The 19954-nt window shown below is 35.3% G+C and overlaps 1 protein-coding gene and 1 pseudogene across 2 annotated transcripts; both read left to right on the top strand.

Annotated features, from left to right (window-relative positions):
• Positions 1-645: 645 nt before the first annotated feature.
• On the top strand, positions 646-5895 carry LOC105109885 (synaptotagmin-2-like). 2 transcript variants are annotated; one of them, XM_011004748.1, is made up of 13 exons: positions 851-939; positions 1451-1542; positions 2007-2105; positions 2210-2260; positions 2369-2492; positions 2985-3103; positions 3261-3362; positions 3458-3532; positions 3916-3992; positions 4073-4319; positions 4541-4891; positions 5114-5242; positions 5521-5895. In XM_011004748.1, exons 4-13 carry the CDS (start codon positions 2240-2242, stop codon positions 5647-5649), a joined length of 1374 nt encoding a protein of 457 aa, XP_011003050.1. In that variant the 5' UTR covers positions 851-939; positions 1451-1542; positions 2007-2105; positions 2210-2239; the 3' UTR covers positions 5650-5895. The 2 variants fall into 2 exon arrangements, with proteins under 2 accessions (XP_011003049.1, XP_011003050.1); XM_011004747.1 differs by lacking the exon at positions 1451-1542 and having other exon boundaries at positions 646-939.
• A 10020-nt stretch (positions 5896-15915) lies between these two features.
• LOC105109884 (receptor protein kinase CLAVATA1-like) lies at positions 15916-19475 on the top strand (annotated as a pseudogene).
• Positions 19476-19954: the final 479 nt, after the last annotated feature.

Genomic DNA, 19954 nt, shown 5'->3' with positions numbered 1-19954 from the left:
TTGACATGATAATTCAAATTAAGTTTTTGTTTAAAATTAATTTTGTCAATTCATTTTACAACATTTGATTTGTTGATAATTAAACTTAATTTTTTTTTGAAGTTATCTTGTTCTTATTTAATTTTTGTTTTGTTATCAAATAAAATTACTAAGACTTTTACAAATATTTAAATAGTATTTTTTATAATATTAGCAAATATTTGTTTTTGAAGTCATTATTGTTTTTTTTTTTGTCATTAACTTTTTTGATATAATTATACTGTTAAATTTATCAAACTTAGTTAAATTAATAATAAATTTTAGATCTTTCTTATTTTTTTAAACAATACTACTATCCTCCCATTTTTTTACATTAAAAAAAATATTGATTCAGCCCCTGACTTAACAGTGGTCTATGTATCTGGTGTATCCCAATTTTGGATAATCAAGATATTTTTCAGGCACAACACCGCACTAATGGACTAAAATAGTCGGCAAAGGCAGCAAAACCTGGCCCTACTTTCTCTAAAAATTAACCAATCAACACCTCACACCTCATATCTTAATGTCCAAGTAGACGTTACCGACAGTACCTGAAGAACAAGTGGGTGAAACTTTCATTTTCAAGCCGTTGTCAAAATACATTAAGTCATTCAAAACATTAAACGTTAAAAGATTGGCCACAAGTTTCAATTAATGCAACCCTTTTGCAATTACCTGATAAGACCAAGCTACACTCCATGATCACTGATTTTATTTTTCCCGCTTGTAAAGATTTAGTAGTGTCTTCTACTTCAACTACATTTCTCTTCTCCCCTGTTTACCACACTGGGTTTGATCTGTTAAGAGATGGGAATATTGAGTAGTATATTGGGATTTTGTGGTTTTGGAGTAGGAACGTCAATTGGGATTGTAATTGGGTACTACATGTTTATCTATTTTGAGCCAACTGATGTCAAGGTCAGTGTTTTTCTTCTTTCTTTTTTGTTTTCTCTCATGTATTTTCAGTTGTGTTGCATTTTCTTGGTTTTGTTTGGTCTGAATCTTGCCTTTTAAGATTCCATGTTGGACAACAATGTCTGTTCGCTATGTGCGAGTTGTGGAGACGTGTAAACTATAGGAAAGAAAACTGCTAGGGCTATTTTAAGCTCTAGCAGGGGTGAAAATATGGATAAGGCCATGTGTGGTAAATTACTCTGCAGTTTTATGGAACCAGTTTGGAATTTACCCTGCTTTACTGGGCTTTTTAGTATCTTCATGGTTTATTTTGCCAATATTTTCATTAAAGACGACTAGTGGCAAGTCCATTACAAGGTGGTCTTTTACAGGATTGTTTGTCTACTTGGATTGACTGTTGATGGGTTCTATTTTTTATTAGAGTAGGAGTTTTGCGTGTATGGAGCTCCGCATAGAAAAAAATGCAGCAGTTTGTTGTACCATTTGGATCTTACTACTGCTTTTTTGTATGCAGAATGTATGAGGTGTTGGGCTGTTACGGGGCATGGCAATTCATGAATTTGCACATACCTATATGTTTTCATAGTGAATGTAAATAGAATATGAGTGAGAGTTTCGTCACTTAATCTGAATCCAGATAGAGAGATGGAGCAGTTAATGCAAATGTCACTTTATTTTAGACATTCAAAGATTCGCATTTCTGCATAATTGCCACTAAAATCATAGAATTGGAATCTTAGGCTGCTTTTGGTTAAAAAAGCATATACATAAGGGATAAAAATATGTTTGGTTAGAAGACAATGATAAAGATATTAAAATAAATATTTATAACAGTTTTGTAACGAATTTTTGTTTTTGCTAAACAGAAATAATATGAGGATATATCTTTCTATCCTGACAATTTTTTTTATATTTAAGACAGGAAATAAACGCGCCTTAACTTATGTTTTTTCTAGTTTCTTACCATTAAAGTCACGGATTAACAAGTACTACAACCATCATATAATTTGATTAGTTGGTATGTTCATCATATTATTTGATTGATTAGTTCTGGCTGCTGGCTTATCCAGGATCCTGTAGTCCGTCCTTTGATTGAACAAGACTCGAAAACTTTACAACGTCTGCTTCTAGAAATACCCCAGTGGGTGAAAAATCCAGACTATGATCGGGTATGCAATTGCCTGCAGCTGTCTTTTGCTTTTCAATCACACTAGAGAAATGCTGATTCTAAAGCAATCTTCTCATAGATTTTAATAAATTTTCTTCTGTGAAGGTTGACTGGCTTAACAAATTGATTGAGAACATGTGGCCTTACCTAGATACGGTATGGATGCCTTGATGATTTGTGGATGGGTTATGCATGGCTTCATTTCTGTTTGTGGGCATATTCATTTGCTTTTATGTACTTTCTTGATGGTTTTTAGTTTTCTAGGCAATCTGCAAGACTGCAAAGAATATAGCGAAGCCCATTATTGCTGAGCAAATTCCAAAATACAAAATTGACTCTGTTGAATTCGAAACACTTACCTTGGGCTCCCTGCCACCAACTTTTCCAGGTTATATTGCCCTCCCTCTCTCTCCACACTTTTATAGGCTCCTGCGTGCACACTTCTTTGTCACAGTGATCTAAGATAACTTTGTTGTTGAAAGAACTGTGGAAAGTGTCAACAAGTTTCTCTGCATGTCTTTCGATCAACAGGTTTTAAGATTAGAGCTATGCATTTCCCAGCACCCATTTTCCCTCTCAAGAGTAATCGTAAACTTTTCATTCTAAAGCTTAACAGATTGTAAATGATTTATTGTTGAATATGGAAAATACATTGCCTTCAATCTACTAAGCTAAGCAAAATGGAACATCCCCTTGCTATTTAACATCATGTTTTTGCCACCCAGTAAAACTATCATACTATAGCATCTGATGCATTGAAGGGACTCTTCTACCTCACACTAATGCGGCACATATATACAATACAAGGTTGCTTTGAGGTACACACAGCATGGCAGTAAAGTCTTGAACAGTGCTGATTCTTGCTTTTACTGGATTCCAGGAATGAAAGTTTATGTCACTGGTGAGAAAGAGCTGATCATGGAACCGGTATTGAAGTGGGCTGGGAATCCAAATATTATCATTGCAGTTAAAGCATTTGGTCTGAAAGCCACAGTTCAGGTATTTTGATTTGTGACCGCTAATAGACAGAAAGACATTTTTGTTTGCCAAAATGAGGTTGTTGGCTTTACTTGAGTAGGCTATGACAACACTTGCACTTGCTCACACCCTCCTCTCTTTGGAAGTGACATCATTGACCTCTCTGGACGATTCTCAGGTGGTTGATTTGCAAGTATTTGCCACTCCACGTATCACCCTAAAGCCTTTGGTTCCTTCATTTCCTTGTTTTGCCAATATATGCGTGTCTCTGCTACAGAAGGTATGTGGTGTTACTATATCGATTGTTATGCAGAAGGATATTTTACTTGGCAGCAAGGAATCTGGCATCATTATAGATTCTTTCTGATTTCGCAGCCACATGTTGACTTTGGATTGAAATTGCTTGGAGCTGATGCTATGTCCATTCCTGGCCTGTACAAATTTGTCCAGGTATTCTTCTTTTTATTTTTGTTTCTTTTTTTATGGTAGGATGGACTGGAGTGAGGTGGTTTCCTCTCATTATTAATTCTCGAGAAATAATTCTCACCATCATCATTCCTAGGGATGCCTATTCCAACAAACAATATCTGCAACTGTTGATTATAAGTTGAGTTCCTCATTCATGATAATGTTATTTGTATGTTTGTTCGGAGGTTGAAGGGCATGTATTGAGGACAAATATTTTCCTTATACAAGCATTGCAGCACAAGGACTGCAAGTCCAAGGATCATGAAACTATCTATATGGACCATAGGGATTAGGGGAACCTTTTTTATGAAGGTTTTCCGGTCCCTCATCTATTTTTCACCTCCTTTCCTTTTTTACCTGTTCAGGAGCTTATCAAAGATCAGGTTGCAAGTATGTATTTATGGCCAAAAACCTTAGTAGTGCCAATTGTGGATGCTTCAAAGTAAGTATCATATAACTCCTTTTCTCCTTATCATGCAATCTGCTTGCCAAGACCTGCTAAGTTTTCCTAAAAATTGTCAGAGCCATGAAGCGACCTGTTGGGATACTCACTGTGAAGGTTCTGAAGGCAACGAAGCTTAAAAAGAAAGATCTGTTAGGGGCATCAGACCCATATGTGAAATTAAAGCTTACTGAAGATGCGCTTCCTTCAAAGAAAACAACTGTCAAAAACAAAAACTTGAACCCCGAATGGAATGAGGAGTTTAATATCACCGTTAAGGACCCAGAATCTCAAGCCTTGGAGATTACTGTCTACGATTGGGAACAGGTGTGTATCTTTATGCATCTTCTTGAGATTAACCACGTGTGCTTCAGAAGTTTTTCCTACCATGAGTGGAAGTTGGATGGATTAGTGGTTTAAGATAGTCGATGACTGAACCATACAGGTCTCTTGCATGAGAAACTCTCTTTTGCTACATGGCTTATCGTTTCTGTCCTTTGTTTTCCCGACATTAATGATTGAAGAGCTGCATGTTTCCTTTTCCTTAGGTTGGCAAACACGACAAGATGGGTATGAATGTCATTCCATTGAAAGATCTGACACCGGATGAGCAAAAGGTTATGACTCTTGATCTGCTGAAAAATATGGATCCAAATGATGTTCAAAATAAGAAATCACGTGGACAGATTGTTGTTGAAGTGGTATACAAACCTTTTAAGGATCTCGAGGCACAAAAGGATATAGTTGATCCAAATGCAGTGGGAAAAGCTCCTGAAGGAACACCTGCTGGTGGTGGTCTGTTAGTAGTTATTGTACATGAAGCTCAAGATGTTGAAGGGAAGCACCACACAAATCCTTATGTTCGATTACTTTTCAAAGGGGAGGACAAAAGAACTAAGGTATGCCATAAACTAACATCATCTTACATGAGCATAATTACGCTGATTTTTGCCTTTCCACGGTGAAGACCCAATTTCTAGTTACGTACTGTATTTTTGTTATCAAGCTGCTTGATTCTCCAATTATGATATTAATACAATTCTCTTTGTAAATTGGTAAGTATGTACAGTGAAAGAGTTAATGTTTAACAACTAATGATGTATGTTTTGGTATTGATACAGCAAGTGAAGAAAAATAGAGATCCAAGATGGGGGGAGGATTTTCAGTTCACGCTGGACGAACCACCTACAAATGAAAGACTTCATGTGGAAGTTCTTAGTTCCTCAAAGATGTCTCTACTTCACCCTAAGGTATATACATTGCGTTAGCTAAATGCCTTGATACCATCGTTAGCATGCCTGATCCAACAATCAGACATAAACAAGTTAAAACCATTATGGTTCCTCTGGAAATTTTAAGAAAAAAGTGTGTTGTATCCTGTTGAATGTTGATCATTGTCTAACTCGTTTATGTTCCTTCATTCTTCATACCTCTGGAAATTTTAAGAAAAAAGTGTGTTGTATCCTGTTGAATGTTGATCATTGTCTAACTCGTTTATTTTCCTTCATTCTTCATAATTTCCAATCAGGAAAACCTGGGTTATGTGATTATAAACCTAGCAGATGTCGTGACAAACAGGAGAATCAACGAGAAGTACAATCTCATTGACTCCAGGAATGGTCAAATCCAAATTGAGCTGCAATGGAAAACATCTTAAGGGCACACATATTTTGTTTTTTAGGAGGTATTTGGTCAAAACATAAGACATTTCCTTCTGCTTTTTGTTTGTAGTGATTTCAGTAGTGTGCACTCTAATAATTGACTCCGTAGATTACCGGAGCATGAACTCTGTAAATCTAAGCTTGCCGAAACATTTCCAGATACTGTATAGTAAAAATCTGTAGCAATTTCTAGCCATGTTCTTGTGTTTGATGAGAACTATTTTTTTCTTTTCTTTGATGAACATGTATGTATTTTAAAGATATGATCAGCAAAACTTTACAGATAAGCAGCTTGTGAGGCTGTGACGAATATTGTAGCACTACTAGCTTGAGTTACCATGTCCATCCCTTAAAGTTGAACACAAAGGCTAGGCTTGAAGAACAGATTCAACAGGCCAGCAGCCCAAAGGCATCTGAACAAATAAATAAGTGAAGGCTTGCCCTCGAGCCCGTTAAAAACACAAAGACACACACACACACACACACATATAGACTAGAAAACACAAAGACACACACACACACACACATAGACTAATAATATTCCCATTTAGAAGCTCAGATTTGTGGTTCTGCTATCAATTTCTTGTGAATCTTTTCACGTCTCAATGGGTTTTAATCAGTTATGTTGGAGCAATGAGGCTTCTAACCGAAGTCCGCTGAGTTCTATGGCTTCCTGTCGCACCAATTCTTTGAATAGGGCTTTAGCGTTCAATGATGAAGGCAAATTGGTGCCTGAACCCACTACAATGTTGCCGGATATAAGATCAATCGGAGATTTACCTGGACGGAAGTGATCTTCACCGAAAGAGCAGCACACCTGCGGTACCTGTAACATTTCGGATATAAACACCATCCGGCCGTCATGTCGATCAGTAAATTGCCGACTCGTAACCTGGCCAGAGTCAGCTTTTATTTTGAATCATTTTAAAGTATTTATATTTCAAATATTTATTTTTCATGCCGGTCCATATAAAATCTATAAAAAAAATCAATTCGTTTTTTAAAATAAACAAATTATTTAAAAAACAAGAATGTGTCCTATCAACTCTTTTTTTATTCTTCTGGTGAATAAGAGTTGCAAACTTTACACTCAATCGGCGATCAGTTCTGCCCTGATATGATATCTTGCCAGCTAGTTGATTTGAAGAGTTGAGGGAAGGGTGGCCGAATCTTCAGCGTAATAAATAATAGCATGGTTGAACTATTACGGGAACTGTGCCTTGAAAAGTGGGCTGATGGTCTATCAATCACTCCAAATTCGAAGAGCAGGCTTCTGGCATTCAGCAGAACAAGTAAAAGCGACCATCATTACATAACAGTAGCTTTCTTATCGGCCCACAGCCTTCAAACTCTTATCATCCAAACAATTATGACACCATAAGTAAAAAAATGGTTTTCTTATAATAAATATAGTTTATCCGGTACCATCTGTTCTCGACAGTGCTGATCATCGACAATTTACTTCGCCTTCTCGATCTTAGATTATAAGTTTATCATGCTTCTTAAGTTGTTATTTGGTTTAAGTGTCTAAATTATTTTTTAATTAAATATATATTAAAATATTTTTTATTCTTTTACTTTAATATATTAAAATTATTTAAAAATATCAATTTTAATATTTTTTTTGAGCAAACAAACTTTCAAGAAAATATCTAAAAGTAAAATTTACTGCAAATAAGAATCTAACTTATTTTAAAGTTAGGATTAAATGGTAACCATATTAAATTAAATAAACCTTAATACAAAGTGGTGTTTATTTTTAAATAATTAAGATAATTTTTTAAAAAATAAAAATTAAAACTACACTATCTTAGATAAAAAAAAATTAAAATTGACCAAATTAGATTTTATCTAATTTAATCAGGTCAATTGAATTATAAATTAACTTTTAATTCAGTTAAATTTTATTATCTCATCATCTATCCTAATTATATAAAAATAAAATTAAATCCAAGCTAAAATATGATATGATGAGGGATTTCAAGTTAACAAATACTGTACCAATTTCCAAAACAACTGTGAAATTTGTAAGTTTATAAAGCAGTGGGAATTCCCTCGTCATAGTGGACGGATCTGGGCACCTCGTTCTTTTTTCTTTTCCCTTGTTAAAAAATTTGGGCAGTCTTCAGTTAACAATGAATGTTATCATATGCTTAGTGCGCAATGTATTCCGATGTCACTATAATATAACTGGTTTCATCAAATATAGAGTAGGATGACGATTCAACAGCATCTTTTTAAAAAAAAAAAATCAATGGTCTTGATATTCTCAAGCCAAACTATGTAATAATATATAAATAAGGCACATTAATAATTTGTTGCTAGGAGCATCAAGTTCTTCGAGCGAGTGGGCTCGGAGTTTTGTAGGCATGGAACTTAGTGGTTTATGCAAAAACGAAATGTTAATTGTTTATTTTGGGATGTGGCTCGGTTGAGGAAGACATCGTCTTGCTGGAAAGCATTGCTTGTGAACTTCAATGGACATTACCCACAGAGTTTACTAAAATTTGCTGAAGACTTTACACCCGGACAATAATTCATATCATTTTTTTTTTTAAAAAAAGCGACCATCATCACAGGATTTATAATTATGATATAATTATTACACATAATCATGATCATCTGCGCAGCTCCATCATACGAGAAAAGTAGTTAAAGCGCACAAATCCATCTCCATTCTTATCAACCAAGGCCTGCAAGCCTCTGCTGCCTCTTGAAGTGCTGTCATTGCCAAGACAGTATGAAACCAACTCTACTTGCTGTTCATATATAATCACAACCGAAAGAATTGCCTAGCTGGTTAATCGCCTAGCACATGAACGAAGAATCCCCAGCTCATGAATGGAGAAAAAGGGGGAGGGGAACGAAAACTTGGATATTAGCAGCAGGACCTCGGCAAGGAGAAGAAGAAACTTTCAAGAAACTTCCCTTTATTTTTCTACTCTGTCAACACACGAAAAGCTAATAGGTATATATTTCTTCTTCGATTGTGATTTCAGTAAGAAAAAAGTTGTGAGTTCATATCTTTTGGGTCCCAGCAACAGAATAAAATTAAAGCAAGAAAAGACGATCTGTGAATCGAGGGGAAAACATTTAAGTTCTCTCCTCTTTGGAAACTCAAAGCCACGTAATTTTGAGAGGGACAAGAAGAGGATGAAGAGGGAGATGGCGATCCGGGTAGATTGTGTAGTGATCAATAGGTTGCTTCCGTTGATGCTGCCATACAGCGAAGAATCTGTTTTGCAGCAATGGATTTTCAGTTGCTAATTTTAAACAAATGTACACATTCCATTGAAAAATAAATTGTTCTGTTGCTGAAATCCCATGCTAAAAACCTTAGGAGTGAGGGGTCAACTCCTGGTATGGCTTTGTGCATGCCTTTTGGGTCTTTGACCCAGTGGGTTAGCTCCTAGCTCCTCACAAGCACATGGGAGTGTCTATAAAAAAGCCATGAATTCAATTTTGAGTTAGATTGGCCGTGAGGAATGTGTTTTATGGTCAGGTTATAAATCACAACAGAGAGATTCTCTGGAATATTTGATGGAATGAACTCCAAAGTACATTGAAGCGGAGTTCAGTAGACAAGGGCATGATTGGTGATTAGTAGTGTATTTTGTTTTTTAAAGTTTTTTTTTGTATTGAAATATATTAAAATAATATTTTTTATTTTTTAAAAATTATTTTTAAAATCAATAAATTAAAACAATTCAAATCATGTAAAAAAATTAATTTTTAATAAAAATAAATAAATTCTAAAGACACCGTGCAAGGTAATTGTATCCGTCGAGCTCTTGAAAACGCTTAGGAGAGGATTCTCTACTTTTTATCGCCAGAAACATGCAGAGCCCCAGTCATCGAGATAGTTGTCCTGCTGCATGTCAAGGATCCAATGGAGAGCCCCAGCCATCGAAATAGCATGTAAAAGCAGACATCTTTATTCCCCAAATCATCCACTTAGATACATTCTCTAACTCAAAATTCCCTGAGCCTTGATAGGGTTCATAGAAACTTCCACTAATCCCTTCATTAGGAGAATATGAATAAGTTCTCCAAGCGTGTTAACATCTGGGCAAACAAGAATAAATGCTTTTCTTCGTCGCCCAACTTGTGTGGTTCTCAGATTATCGAAGTAATCTACTCGAGAAGTTGGAACAATTTCACATCCACTCTGGGTGCTTTTAATTCAAGCATCCCAGAAAGTCACTTTGCTAAAGAACGGAAGTATATATGAATACATTAACGTATATCAGAGTCCACGGTTGGACTCCCTCTTCCTTTTCAAATAGAAGCCCTTTCCAAGGTTTTAATAAAACTCAAAGCCACGTAATTTTGAGAGGGATAAGAAGAGGATGGAGAGGGAGATGGCGATCCGGGTGGATTGTGTAGTGATCAATAGGTTGCTCCCCTTGATGCTGCCATAACAGCGAAGAATCTGTTTTGCAGCAATGGATTTTCAGTTGCTAATTTTAAACAAATGTACACATTCCATTGAAAAATAAATTGTTCTGTTGCTGAAATCCCATGCTAAAAACCTTAGGAGGGAGGGGTCATACTCCTGGAATGGCTTTGTGCGTGCCTTTTGGGTCTGTGACCCAGTGGGTTAGCTCCTAGCTCCTCACAAGCACATGGGAGTGTCCATAAAAAAGCCATGAATTCAATTTTGAGTTAGATTGGCCGTGAGGAATGTGTTTTATGGTCAGGTTATAAATCACAACAGAGAGATTCTCTGGAATATTTGATGGAATGAACTCCAAAGTACATTGAAGCGGAGTTCAGTAGACAAGGGCATGATTGGTGATTAGTAGTGTATTTTGTTTTTTAAAGTTTTTTTTTGTATTGAAATATATTAAAATAATATTTTTTATTTTTTAAAAATTATTTTTAAAATCAATAAATTAAAACAATTCAAATCATGTAAAAAAATTAATTTTTAATAAAAATAAATAAATTCTAAAGACACCGTGCAAGGTAATTGTATCCGTCGAGCTCTTGAAAACGCTTAGGAGAGGATTCTCTACTTTTTATCGCCAGAAACATGCAGAGCCCCAGTCATCGAGATAGTTGTCCTGCTGCATGTCAAGGATCCAATGGAGAGCCCCAGCCATCGAAATAGCATGTAAAAGCAGACATCTTTATTCCCCAAATCATCCACTTAGATACATTCTCTAACTCAAAATTCCCTGAGCCTTGATAGGGTTCATAGAAACTTCCACTAATCCCTTCATTAGGAGAATATGAATAAGTTCTCCAAGCGTGTTAACATCTGGGCAAACAAGAATAAATGCTTTTCTTCGTCGCCCAACTTGTGTGGTTCTCAGATTATCGAAGTAATCTACTCGAGAAGTTGGAACAATTTCACATCCACTCTGGGTGCTTTTAATTCAAGCATCCCAGAAAGTCACTTTGCTAAAGAACGGAAGTATATATGAATACATTAACGTATATCAGAGTCCACGGTTGGACTCCCTCGTCCTTTTCAAATAGAAGCCCTATCCAAGGTTTTAATATTGTTTTTACACAAGGAGTACACCTATATTGGTTTTAACTGAGTCGTGGACAAATATACTTTCAGCTAAATTGTTAGAGATTATTTGGTGGTGTTGCAAAACACGCGATTCATGGTTTAATTGTTTTTACTCAAGGACCATACCTATATTGGTTTAACTGAGTCGTGGACAAACATACTTTCAACTAAATTGTTAGAGATTATTTGGTAGTGTTGCAAAACACGCAATTCATGGTTTAAAACGCAGTAAAATTCATAGACAAACAAACACTTGTGTAAGAGTTTGTTATTTTTTAAAATATTTTTTATTTAAAAATATTTAAAAATGAAAATTTGTAATTATTTTTTAAAAATTATTTTTAATATCAATATATTATAATATTAAAAAATAATTTTAAATAAAAATTAATATATTTTCATAAAATAAAGTTTAAAATACAATTTTAAATAGCGCTGATCTTATACAAATTACCATAGATGTGTTTTAAAAAAAATGATTTTTCATGACCTCTAATTAAACCCATATAATAACTTTTGAACAAGAAGTTTAAATTACTTGCGCAAGTGGGTAATGAAATTTGCTGAGGGGGTGTTTGAAAGTCCTGCTGCAAAGTTGTTTTTTAAAGTAATATGTTTTAGATTTGTTAAAATAATATTTTTTAAATATATTTTAAATATTAGCAAATTAAAAAATTAAAAGAAATTTAAATTAAAAAATTACACTTTTAAAAAATATATACAAAATGGAAGGACAGTACAAACCATTAAACCCAAGGGTCCACCACTGAACGGTCAAGATTGGTGTGAGGCGAGAAAAGAACAGAAGGGGTGGACTTTTAGCTCGTACCCAGAAGGAGTCAGAGAGAAAAGTGTCTGTTTTGGGAAAAGACACAGACAACCTTTGCAACGGACCCAGCCAAATCACCAAAGCCCATCCATTGTTCATTATCGTTTCTTCCGAAAAAGACACTATCCACATTTATACTTTGTTTGAGAATGAGAAATCCAGAAGCAAGGAAAAACAAAAAGGTGAGAACTATATTGTTTGTTTCCCCGAGGTCTTGAAATATTCTCGAGCGACTCTGTAATAATATATAAATAAGGCATATTAATAATTTGTTTCTAGGAGCGTCAAGTTCCTCGAGCGAGTTGGCTAGGAATTTTGTAGCCAGGGAACTTAAAACGAAATGTTAATTGTTTATTTTGAGATTTGGCTCGGTTGAGGAAGACATCGGCTTGCTGGAAAGCATTGCTTGTGGACTTCAATGGACATTACCCAGACGGTACCAAAATTCGTGAAAGAACCTAATTATAGCAACATGTAATTAAATGTCAGTTGCGAAAATTGGGTGGTCTGCTACCCCTCCATGTGTCAGAGGTGGATTTATGTGAATTGTTTTCTTCTTAAATTTAAAAGAAAATTTCAATTTAAGATTGAAGTTATAGGTTAATTGGTTTTAATTAATGTAACAAAAAAATAATTTAAATATAAAATAAATTCAATAATTTATAAAATAAATATTTATATTCACAGACTAATTAATATTCTAACTATATCTATAAATTGAAACTTCTAGAAAATAGAATATTTAAGAAATTAAAATTGCAAACTTATTAATTACAAAAATAATTACAGGTCTACTTGATTATTACTTATTATTCTATTACTTATTGTTATTAGTTTATAATTATATGCCTACTTAGTAGATAAATTTTAAAGATCCTGGAACTTGATTAAATTACGGTGTAGTTGTTGTTATTGTATTGTTGAATTTTTATTTATAATTTTTTTATTTTTTTAAATAGAAAAATTTTAAATAATTTTCATTAATTATTCATTTATTTTATTCAAACTAACTTTAGTTTATTCGAAGTCTACTCAATTTATTCAAGATAACTTTGAATAATTATTCACTCGTGATATTAAATAACCATCTACTTATTTTTTATTTCAAGAATCTTCGTAGCACGCAAACTTTTTATATATTTCATTTATCATTCTAATTTTGACTTTATCAAGTATAATTTGTTATCAAGCTAGGCATGTTTTTTCTCTTTTTATCAATCTTAGTAGATAACAAGGTCATACTCTTGGTATGGCTCTGTGCATGCTTTTTGGGTCTGACCCAATGGGGTTAGCTCCTAGCAACTTCCAAGCACATGGGACCATGGGAGTGTCCATAAAAAAGCCATGAATTCAATTGTGGTCAGGCTAAATCACAACAGAGATATTCTCTGGGACATTAATGGAATGAACTCCAAAGTACACTGAAGAGGAGTTTATTAGACATGAGACCTCCTCCCACAAGGCAGCATGCATAGTAACTGTAGCCTCCAAGCACTTGAAAGCATCAAGGAGAGGATTCTCAACCTTTATCACCAGATATGGAGAGCCCCATTCATCGAAATAGTTCTCCTGCTGCATGTTAAAGCAAAGATCTTTATTCCCAAAACCATCCACTTAGACATATTCGCCTAACGCACAATCCCTACTAATCCCTTTGTAAGGAGAATATGAATAAGTTCTCCGAAAAAGTGCGTTAACATCTGGGTAAACAGGAATAAATGCTTGTCTTCGCCGCACCACTTGTGTGGCTCTCAGATTATCGAAGTAATACTTAAGAAGTTCGAAGAATTTCACGTCCACTTCAGGTGTTTTTAATTCAAGTATAAAGCTGCCCCAAAAAGCCACTTTGCTGAAGAACCAAAGCATATAAGAATGCATCAACATTAATCAAAGTCTACGGCTGGACTCCCTCGTCGTTTTCAAATACAACCCCTTTCCACGGTTTTAGTATTATTTTTACTCAAGGAGTATACATCTCTCGGTAATTTTCCTGAGTTGGTTTTAACTGACCTTTATATAAATACAATTCTCTATATATATATATATTCAACCAGGCAGTTTGCTATTAATTTTTAAAAACATGATGCAAACAGTATTTTTAAAAAAATTTAATTTTTTATTAAAAAATAATTTTTTATGTTTTAAATTGTTTTGATGTATTGATTTTAAAAATATTTTTTAAAAAATAAAAAATATTATTTTAATATATTTCAACATAAAAAATATTTTAAAAAATAATAAATATATTTCAAACAGATTATAAACAGTTTTTTTTTACTCTGATTCATTTATTTTTACGGTAAAAATTGTTATCTAGGCCAAAAAAAACAATATAAAAAAAGTGGTTAGTGCAGAAGAGCAATAGATTGTTAGAGATGATGTGGCAGTGGGGCAAAACATGCTAGAACATGGTTTAAAACGTAGCAAAATTCATAGGCAAATGTGCATTTATTTTTTCGGAGTATTTTGAAATACCGTAGTTGTTGTTTTTTTAAAAAAATATTTTTACTTAATAATTTTTTTAAATTAGTTTTAATTGAATCTGAGACAAATACACTTCTAGCTAAATTTTATATGGTTGGTTGTGCGGCCAACCAAGCGGTAGGGTGTCCTGTTAAACAACTTCTTAGAATTTAAAATTTAAAAATATAAATTTTTAATGCAACTTGAAAATACAAGTACACTTCTACTTTTTTATTTAAGAAAAAAATATTTTTTCAATTTTTAATAAAATCAAAATCAATTCAAATAACTGACAACAATAAATAAAGAAATTTATTTAGAAAATATATAAAGATATTATTTGTGATATTAAATTTATATCAAAAATATAAAAAATAAAAAAACTTAATTGATTTTATCAAAAATTTAAGTTAATAATAATTTTTAAAATAATCTTTTTATAATGAAAAAGATGTTTTTATTTTAAAAATTATTAAATTAATTTATAGTTATTGGTTCCTGAGAGGTTTTAAAACCATGGATACAAGTTGAATCCATTTGGTTTTTTTTTATAAATTATCAAAATCCATTTATTTTCTAAAAAAATTACAAGGTCAAATTTGGATTCCTTATATCACCTATCTAGTCAAGTTTTATTTTATTTTTATTTTTTTAACCTAGATGTCTTGTTTGGATTTCAAGTTCTAGATTAGATGAATCAAGTTATATCAAATTTAATCGTTAATGATCTTGGATTGTTGTTGAATATTAGTTTTATAATTTATTTTACTTTGATGAATCTATTATTATAATTCTTTATCTCATGATTCCATCTTTGAATTTCGATTTATAGATTATATATAAAAAAAGAGAATAGAATAATTATAGTATTTCACAGGCTGAGTCACGTCTCAAATTTCTCAACGAAATCTTGCTCCTGTAAGATATATTTACTTGCTATTTTTTTTTAAAAAAAAAAACATTGATGGAATTTATTTCAAAATCCTTTCCTTCATTTATAATAGCTTAGTCTGATGCAGTTTGAAAAAACAGTTAAAATTATGTTTTTAAAAAATTTAAATTTTTATTATTATTTATTTTATATTTTTAGATTATTTTGATATAATATTCTTAAAAATAATTTAAAAAATAAAAAATATTATTTTAATATATTTTTAAATAAAAAATATTTTAAATATAATTATTATCATAATCTCAAATAAACTGACACGCAAGCTGAGGGTGTTTCTCCGTTAGTAAATGGACTTACATTTCTGAACCATGTACAAAAATCGACCAATGGAAGCTAAATCACTGTTGCTGTGAAATCTTAGACGTACAAAGTGGGACCCTAGCCATGGTAGCAGGTGCTGTAGGGTCCAAGGCACACTAAACTCATGCAACCTCTACTACGCTCTGTGACCCCAACTTTCTTAGATTTTTTTATTGATTCAAGTTTGATACTGCCAGAGCCAGTCATCGATGGCATACTCTACTTATTATAGCCTGCCATATCCCTGTTTGATTGAACGTAGCCAATTGTACCAAATACACTAGACTTCTACCTTTCCTTCTTCGCTACATTCTCTGCTGAAGAAAAGAGGGAAAAAAGCTTGAGAAAATGGGAACATTTCCGTGCTTTTTTCTTTTACTAGTACTATTGTTCGCTCCTTGCAGTGGATACAGTGATCTTGAAGTCCTCTTGAAGCTGAAAACCTCCATGTGTGGACATAATGGCACTGGCCTTCAAGATTGGGTGGCTTCTCCAGCATCTCCCACAGCTCATTGTTACTTCTCTGGAGTCATGTGTGACGAGGACTCGCGTGTGGTGTCTCTAAACTTGTCGTTTAGACATCTTCCTGGTTTAATTCCTCCAGAGATTGGGCTGCTGAACAAGCTTGTGAATCTTACTCTGTCAGGTAATAATCTCACGGGGGGATTTCCAGTGGAGATAGCCATGCTGACATCTCTCAGGATTTTGAATATTTCCAACAATGTTATTGCTGGGAATTTCCCCGGAAAAATCACTCTTGGCATGGCACAGCTTGAGGTTCTTGATGTTTACAACAACAATTTTACGGGTGCATTGCCAACTGAAATTGTCAAGCTGAAAAATCTCAAGCATGTTCATCTTGGAGGGAATTTCTTTTCTGGTACAATACCGGAGGAGTACTCGGAGATTTTGAGCTTGGAGTACTTGGGCTTGAATGGTAATGCGCTTTCAGGAAAAGTACCTTCAAGCTTGTCTAGGTTGAAGAATCTTAAGAGCTTGTGCGTCGGGTACTTCAACCGTTATGAGGGGAGTATTCCACCTGAATTTGGGTTATTAAGTAATCTTGAACTGCTTGACATGGCTTCCTGTAACCTTGACGGTGAGATTCCTTCCACTTTAGGTCAATTAACCCATCTGCATTCGTTGTTTCTTCAAGTCAATAATCTCACTGGCCATATCCCTCCTGAATTATCTGGTCTGATTAGCTTGAAATCACTGGATCTTTCGATAAACAACCTCACTGGGGAGATACCGGAGAGTTTTTCAGATTTGAAAGACATAGAACTGGTCAATCTCTTTCAAAACAAGCTTCACGGTCCAATCCCAGAATTTTTTGGTGATTTTCCGAACCTTGAGGTGCTTCAGGTTTGGGGCAACAACTTCACTTTTGAGCTTCCTCAAAATCTTGGCAGGAATGGGAAGCTGATGATCCTGGATGTGTCTATTAATCACTTAACTGGATTGGTTCCGAGGGATTTATGCAAAGGAGGGAAATTGACGACGTTGATTCTCATGAACAATTTCTTCCTTGGATCGCTTCCTGATGAAATTGGCCAGAGCTAGACCTTGATCAAAATCCGAATAATGAATAATATGTTTTCAGGAACTATCCCTGCTGGGATGTTTAACTTGCCTATGGCGACACTTGTTGAGTTGAGCAATAACTTTTTCTCTGGCGAGCTTCCACCAGAGATTTCAGGAGATGCACTAGGCCTTTTATCAGTTTCTAACAATCGGATCACAGGTAAAATCCCGCCTGCTATTGGGAATCTGAAGAATTTGCAGACTCTGTCACTGGACACGAACAGACTTTCTGGCGAAATTCCTGAAGAAATCTGCGGAATGAAGTTCCTCACCAAGATCGACATCCGTGGTAACAACATCAGAGGTGAAATCCCAGCTTCTATTTTCCAATGCACATCACTTACATCCGTTGATTTCAGTCAAAACAGCCTCAGTGGGGGGGTTCCTAAGACGATTGCCAAACTGAAAGATTTGAGCTTTCTTGATCTCTCTCGAAACCAACTCACTGGTCAGCTACCAGTTGAAATTGGATACATGAGAAGCCTTACATCCCTTAATCTCTCATACAACAATTTATTTGGCAGGATCCCTTCTGCGGGCCAATTCCTGGCGTTCAATGACAGTTCATTTCTCGGAAATCCAAATCTCTGTGCAGCGAGAAATGATACTTGCTCCTTTGGTGATCATGGCCATAGGGGGTCTTTTAGTACTTCAAAGCTAATAATCACTGTCATTGCACTCGTCACTGTTTTGCTGTTAATAGTTGTGACGGTTTACAGATTGAGAAAGAAGAGGCTGCAGAAATCACGGGCCTGGAAGCTCACTGCATTCCAAAGGCTCGACTTCAAGGCAGAGGACGTGCTTGAGTGCTTGAAAGAGGAGAACATTATAGGCAAAGGTGGTGCTGGTACTGTCTACCGTGGGTCTATGCCAGAGGGTGTTGATCATGTAGCTATCAAACGACTTGTTGGTCGAGGCAGCGGAAGAAGTGATCATGGCTTCTCGGCTGAGATTCAAACTCTTGGAAGAATCAGGCACCGAAATATTGTAAGGCTGTTGGGATACGTATCGAATAAGGATACCAACTTGCTGTTGTATGAATACATGCCTAATGGAAGCTTAGGGGAGCTTTTGCATGGTTCAAAGGGAGGCCATTTGCAGTGGGAGACTAGATACAGAATTGCTGTGGAGGCTGCTAAGGGACTCTGTTATCTTCACCACGATTGCTCGCCTTTGATTATACATAGGGATGTTAAGTCCAATAACATATTACTTGATTCCGATTTTGAGGCTCATGTTGCAGATTTTGGTCTGGCCAAGTTCTTACAAGATGCAGGCTCATCAGAGTGCATGTCCTCCGTTGCTGGTTCTTACGGTTACATTGCTCCAGGTCCGTGATGTTCTTGATTAAATTACTGGTTCTCTTGCTTTATTAGCTTATTATGCGTGTTCTGTTATTATGCATGTTTTGACACCATTGCATATAAGCCTGTAGATCCAACAGTTGAGATTTTTCCTGTAGGTCATTGGAGAAAAGATTCAGTAAGATTGAACACAATTGTTTATGTTCATTTACAATAGTCACAGCTTTTAGACAAGCCTTTTGAATTCAATGCAGCTACCTAAGATTTGGAGTAAAGGCTCCTTTACTAACATCTCTGATTGGTTTGATGTGCTACAGAGTACGCATACACACTGAAAGTGGACGAAAAGAGCGATGTTTATAGTTTTGGTGTTGTGCTGCTGGAGCTGATAGCTGGGAGAAAGCCAGTCGGGGAGTTTGGAGATGGGGTGGACATCGTGATGTGGGTCAGTAAGACCACATCAGAACTCTCTCAGCCATCCGATGCAGCTACAGTCTTGGCAGTTGTGGACCCCAGGCTTAGTGGGTACCCACTTGCAGGTGTCATTCACTTGTTTAAGATAGCTATGCTGTGTGTTAAAGATGAGAGCTCAGCCAGGCCCACCATGAGGGAAGTTGTTCACATGCTCACCAATCCTCCACAATCTGCCCCCAGCCTCCTCACGCTTTAGACTTATCTTGATGCGCATGCGCCTCGACCCTTGACTAATGTTTTCTGGACGAATAAAAGCATATAACCAAATTGTAATAATCTTGTGGCGAAATGGTCGGTAACACGGATCTCGCTGGTGTAAAAATTTCATGTTATGTATCGTTGTTTGCTGATTTTCTGTGCTTCGCTGGGTTATGAGTTGATTTATTGGGTCATTTGAGTTTGATTGGTTAATGTTTATTCTGATTTGAAAAAAAAAAACAAAAAACATGGCCTTTTAAAGGTTATTGTAGATACAGGACACGCACGTCATCAAAAGAGTTTTGGGCCCTCAGAAGAAAGTTCATTGGGTCTACAATGTTGTCGGTATCAACAGAGTGGACTCTTGATTAGGGTTTTTTGAGAGATTCGGAACGTAGCTGAAGAATTCATCTCTTCGAGGATCCAATTGAGGAACCGGTGGATTTGAGATCTGCATGAGCTGACGAGCTGGAGTTGGGATGGGAATTGGGCCGCAGTCTAGTCTGGCGAGTGAGCTTCATACTCGTTCAAAATCAGGCCTTTTCCTCTTCTTATGCTCTTGGAGAATTGTAACGAGGATCAACGAGGCATGGACACTCAACTAGTTTCTGGAAACGAAAAACAATGATGATGTGAGGTTTGGAATTGAGATCAAGTGAAACTATCAAAATGA

Source organism: Populus euphratica, unplaced genomic scaffold (genome assembly GCF_000495115.2).
Source record: "Populus euphratica unplaced genomic scaffold, PopEup_1.0 scaffold236.1, whole genome shotgun sequence".
Lineage (NCBI taxonomy): Eukaryota > Viridiplantae > Streptophyta > Magnoliopsida > Malpighiales > Salicaceae > Populus > Populus euphratica.
Note: the sequence above shows the minus strand (reverse complement) of the source record. Positions and strands in the feature narration are given on the sequence as shown.

What these genes read in the sequence shown, in the direction of transcription:
- LOC105109885 (XM_011004747.1), top strand. Translation starts at nt 829, where the DNA reads ATGGGAATATTGAGTAGTATATTGGGATTTTGTGGTTTTGGAGTAGGA. An exon ending in GCCTGTACAAATTTGTCCAG is followed by an intron (nt 3,533 to 3,915) that starts GTATTCTTCTTT and finishes TTACCTGTTCAG; the next exon opens with GAGCTTATCAAAGATCAGGT. An exon ending in TGTCTCTACTTCACCCTAAG is followed by an intron (nt 5,243 to 5,520) that starts GTATATACATTG and finishes ATTTCCAATCAG; the next exon opens with GAAAACCTGGGTTATGTGAT.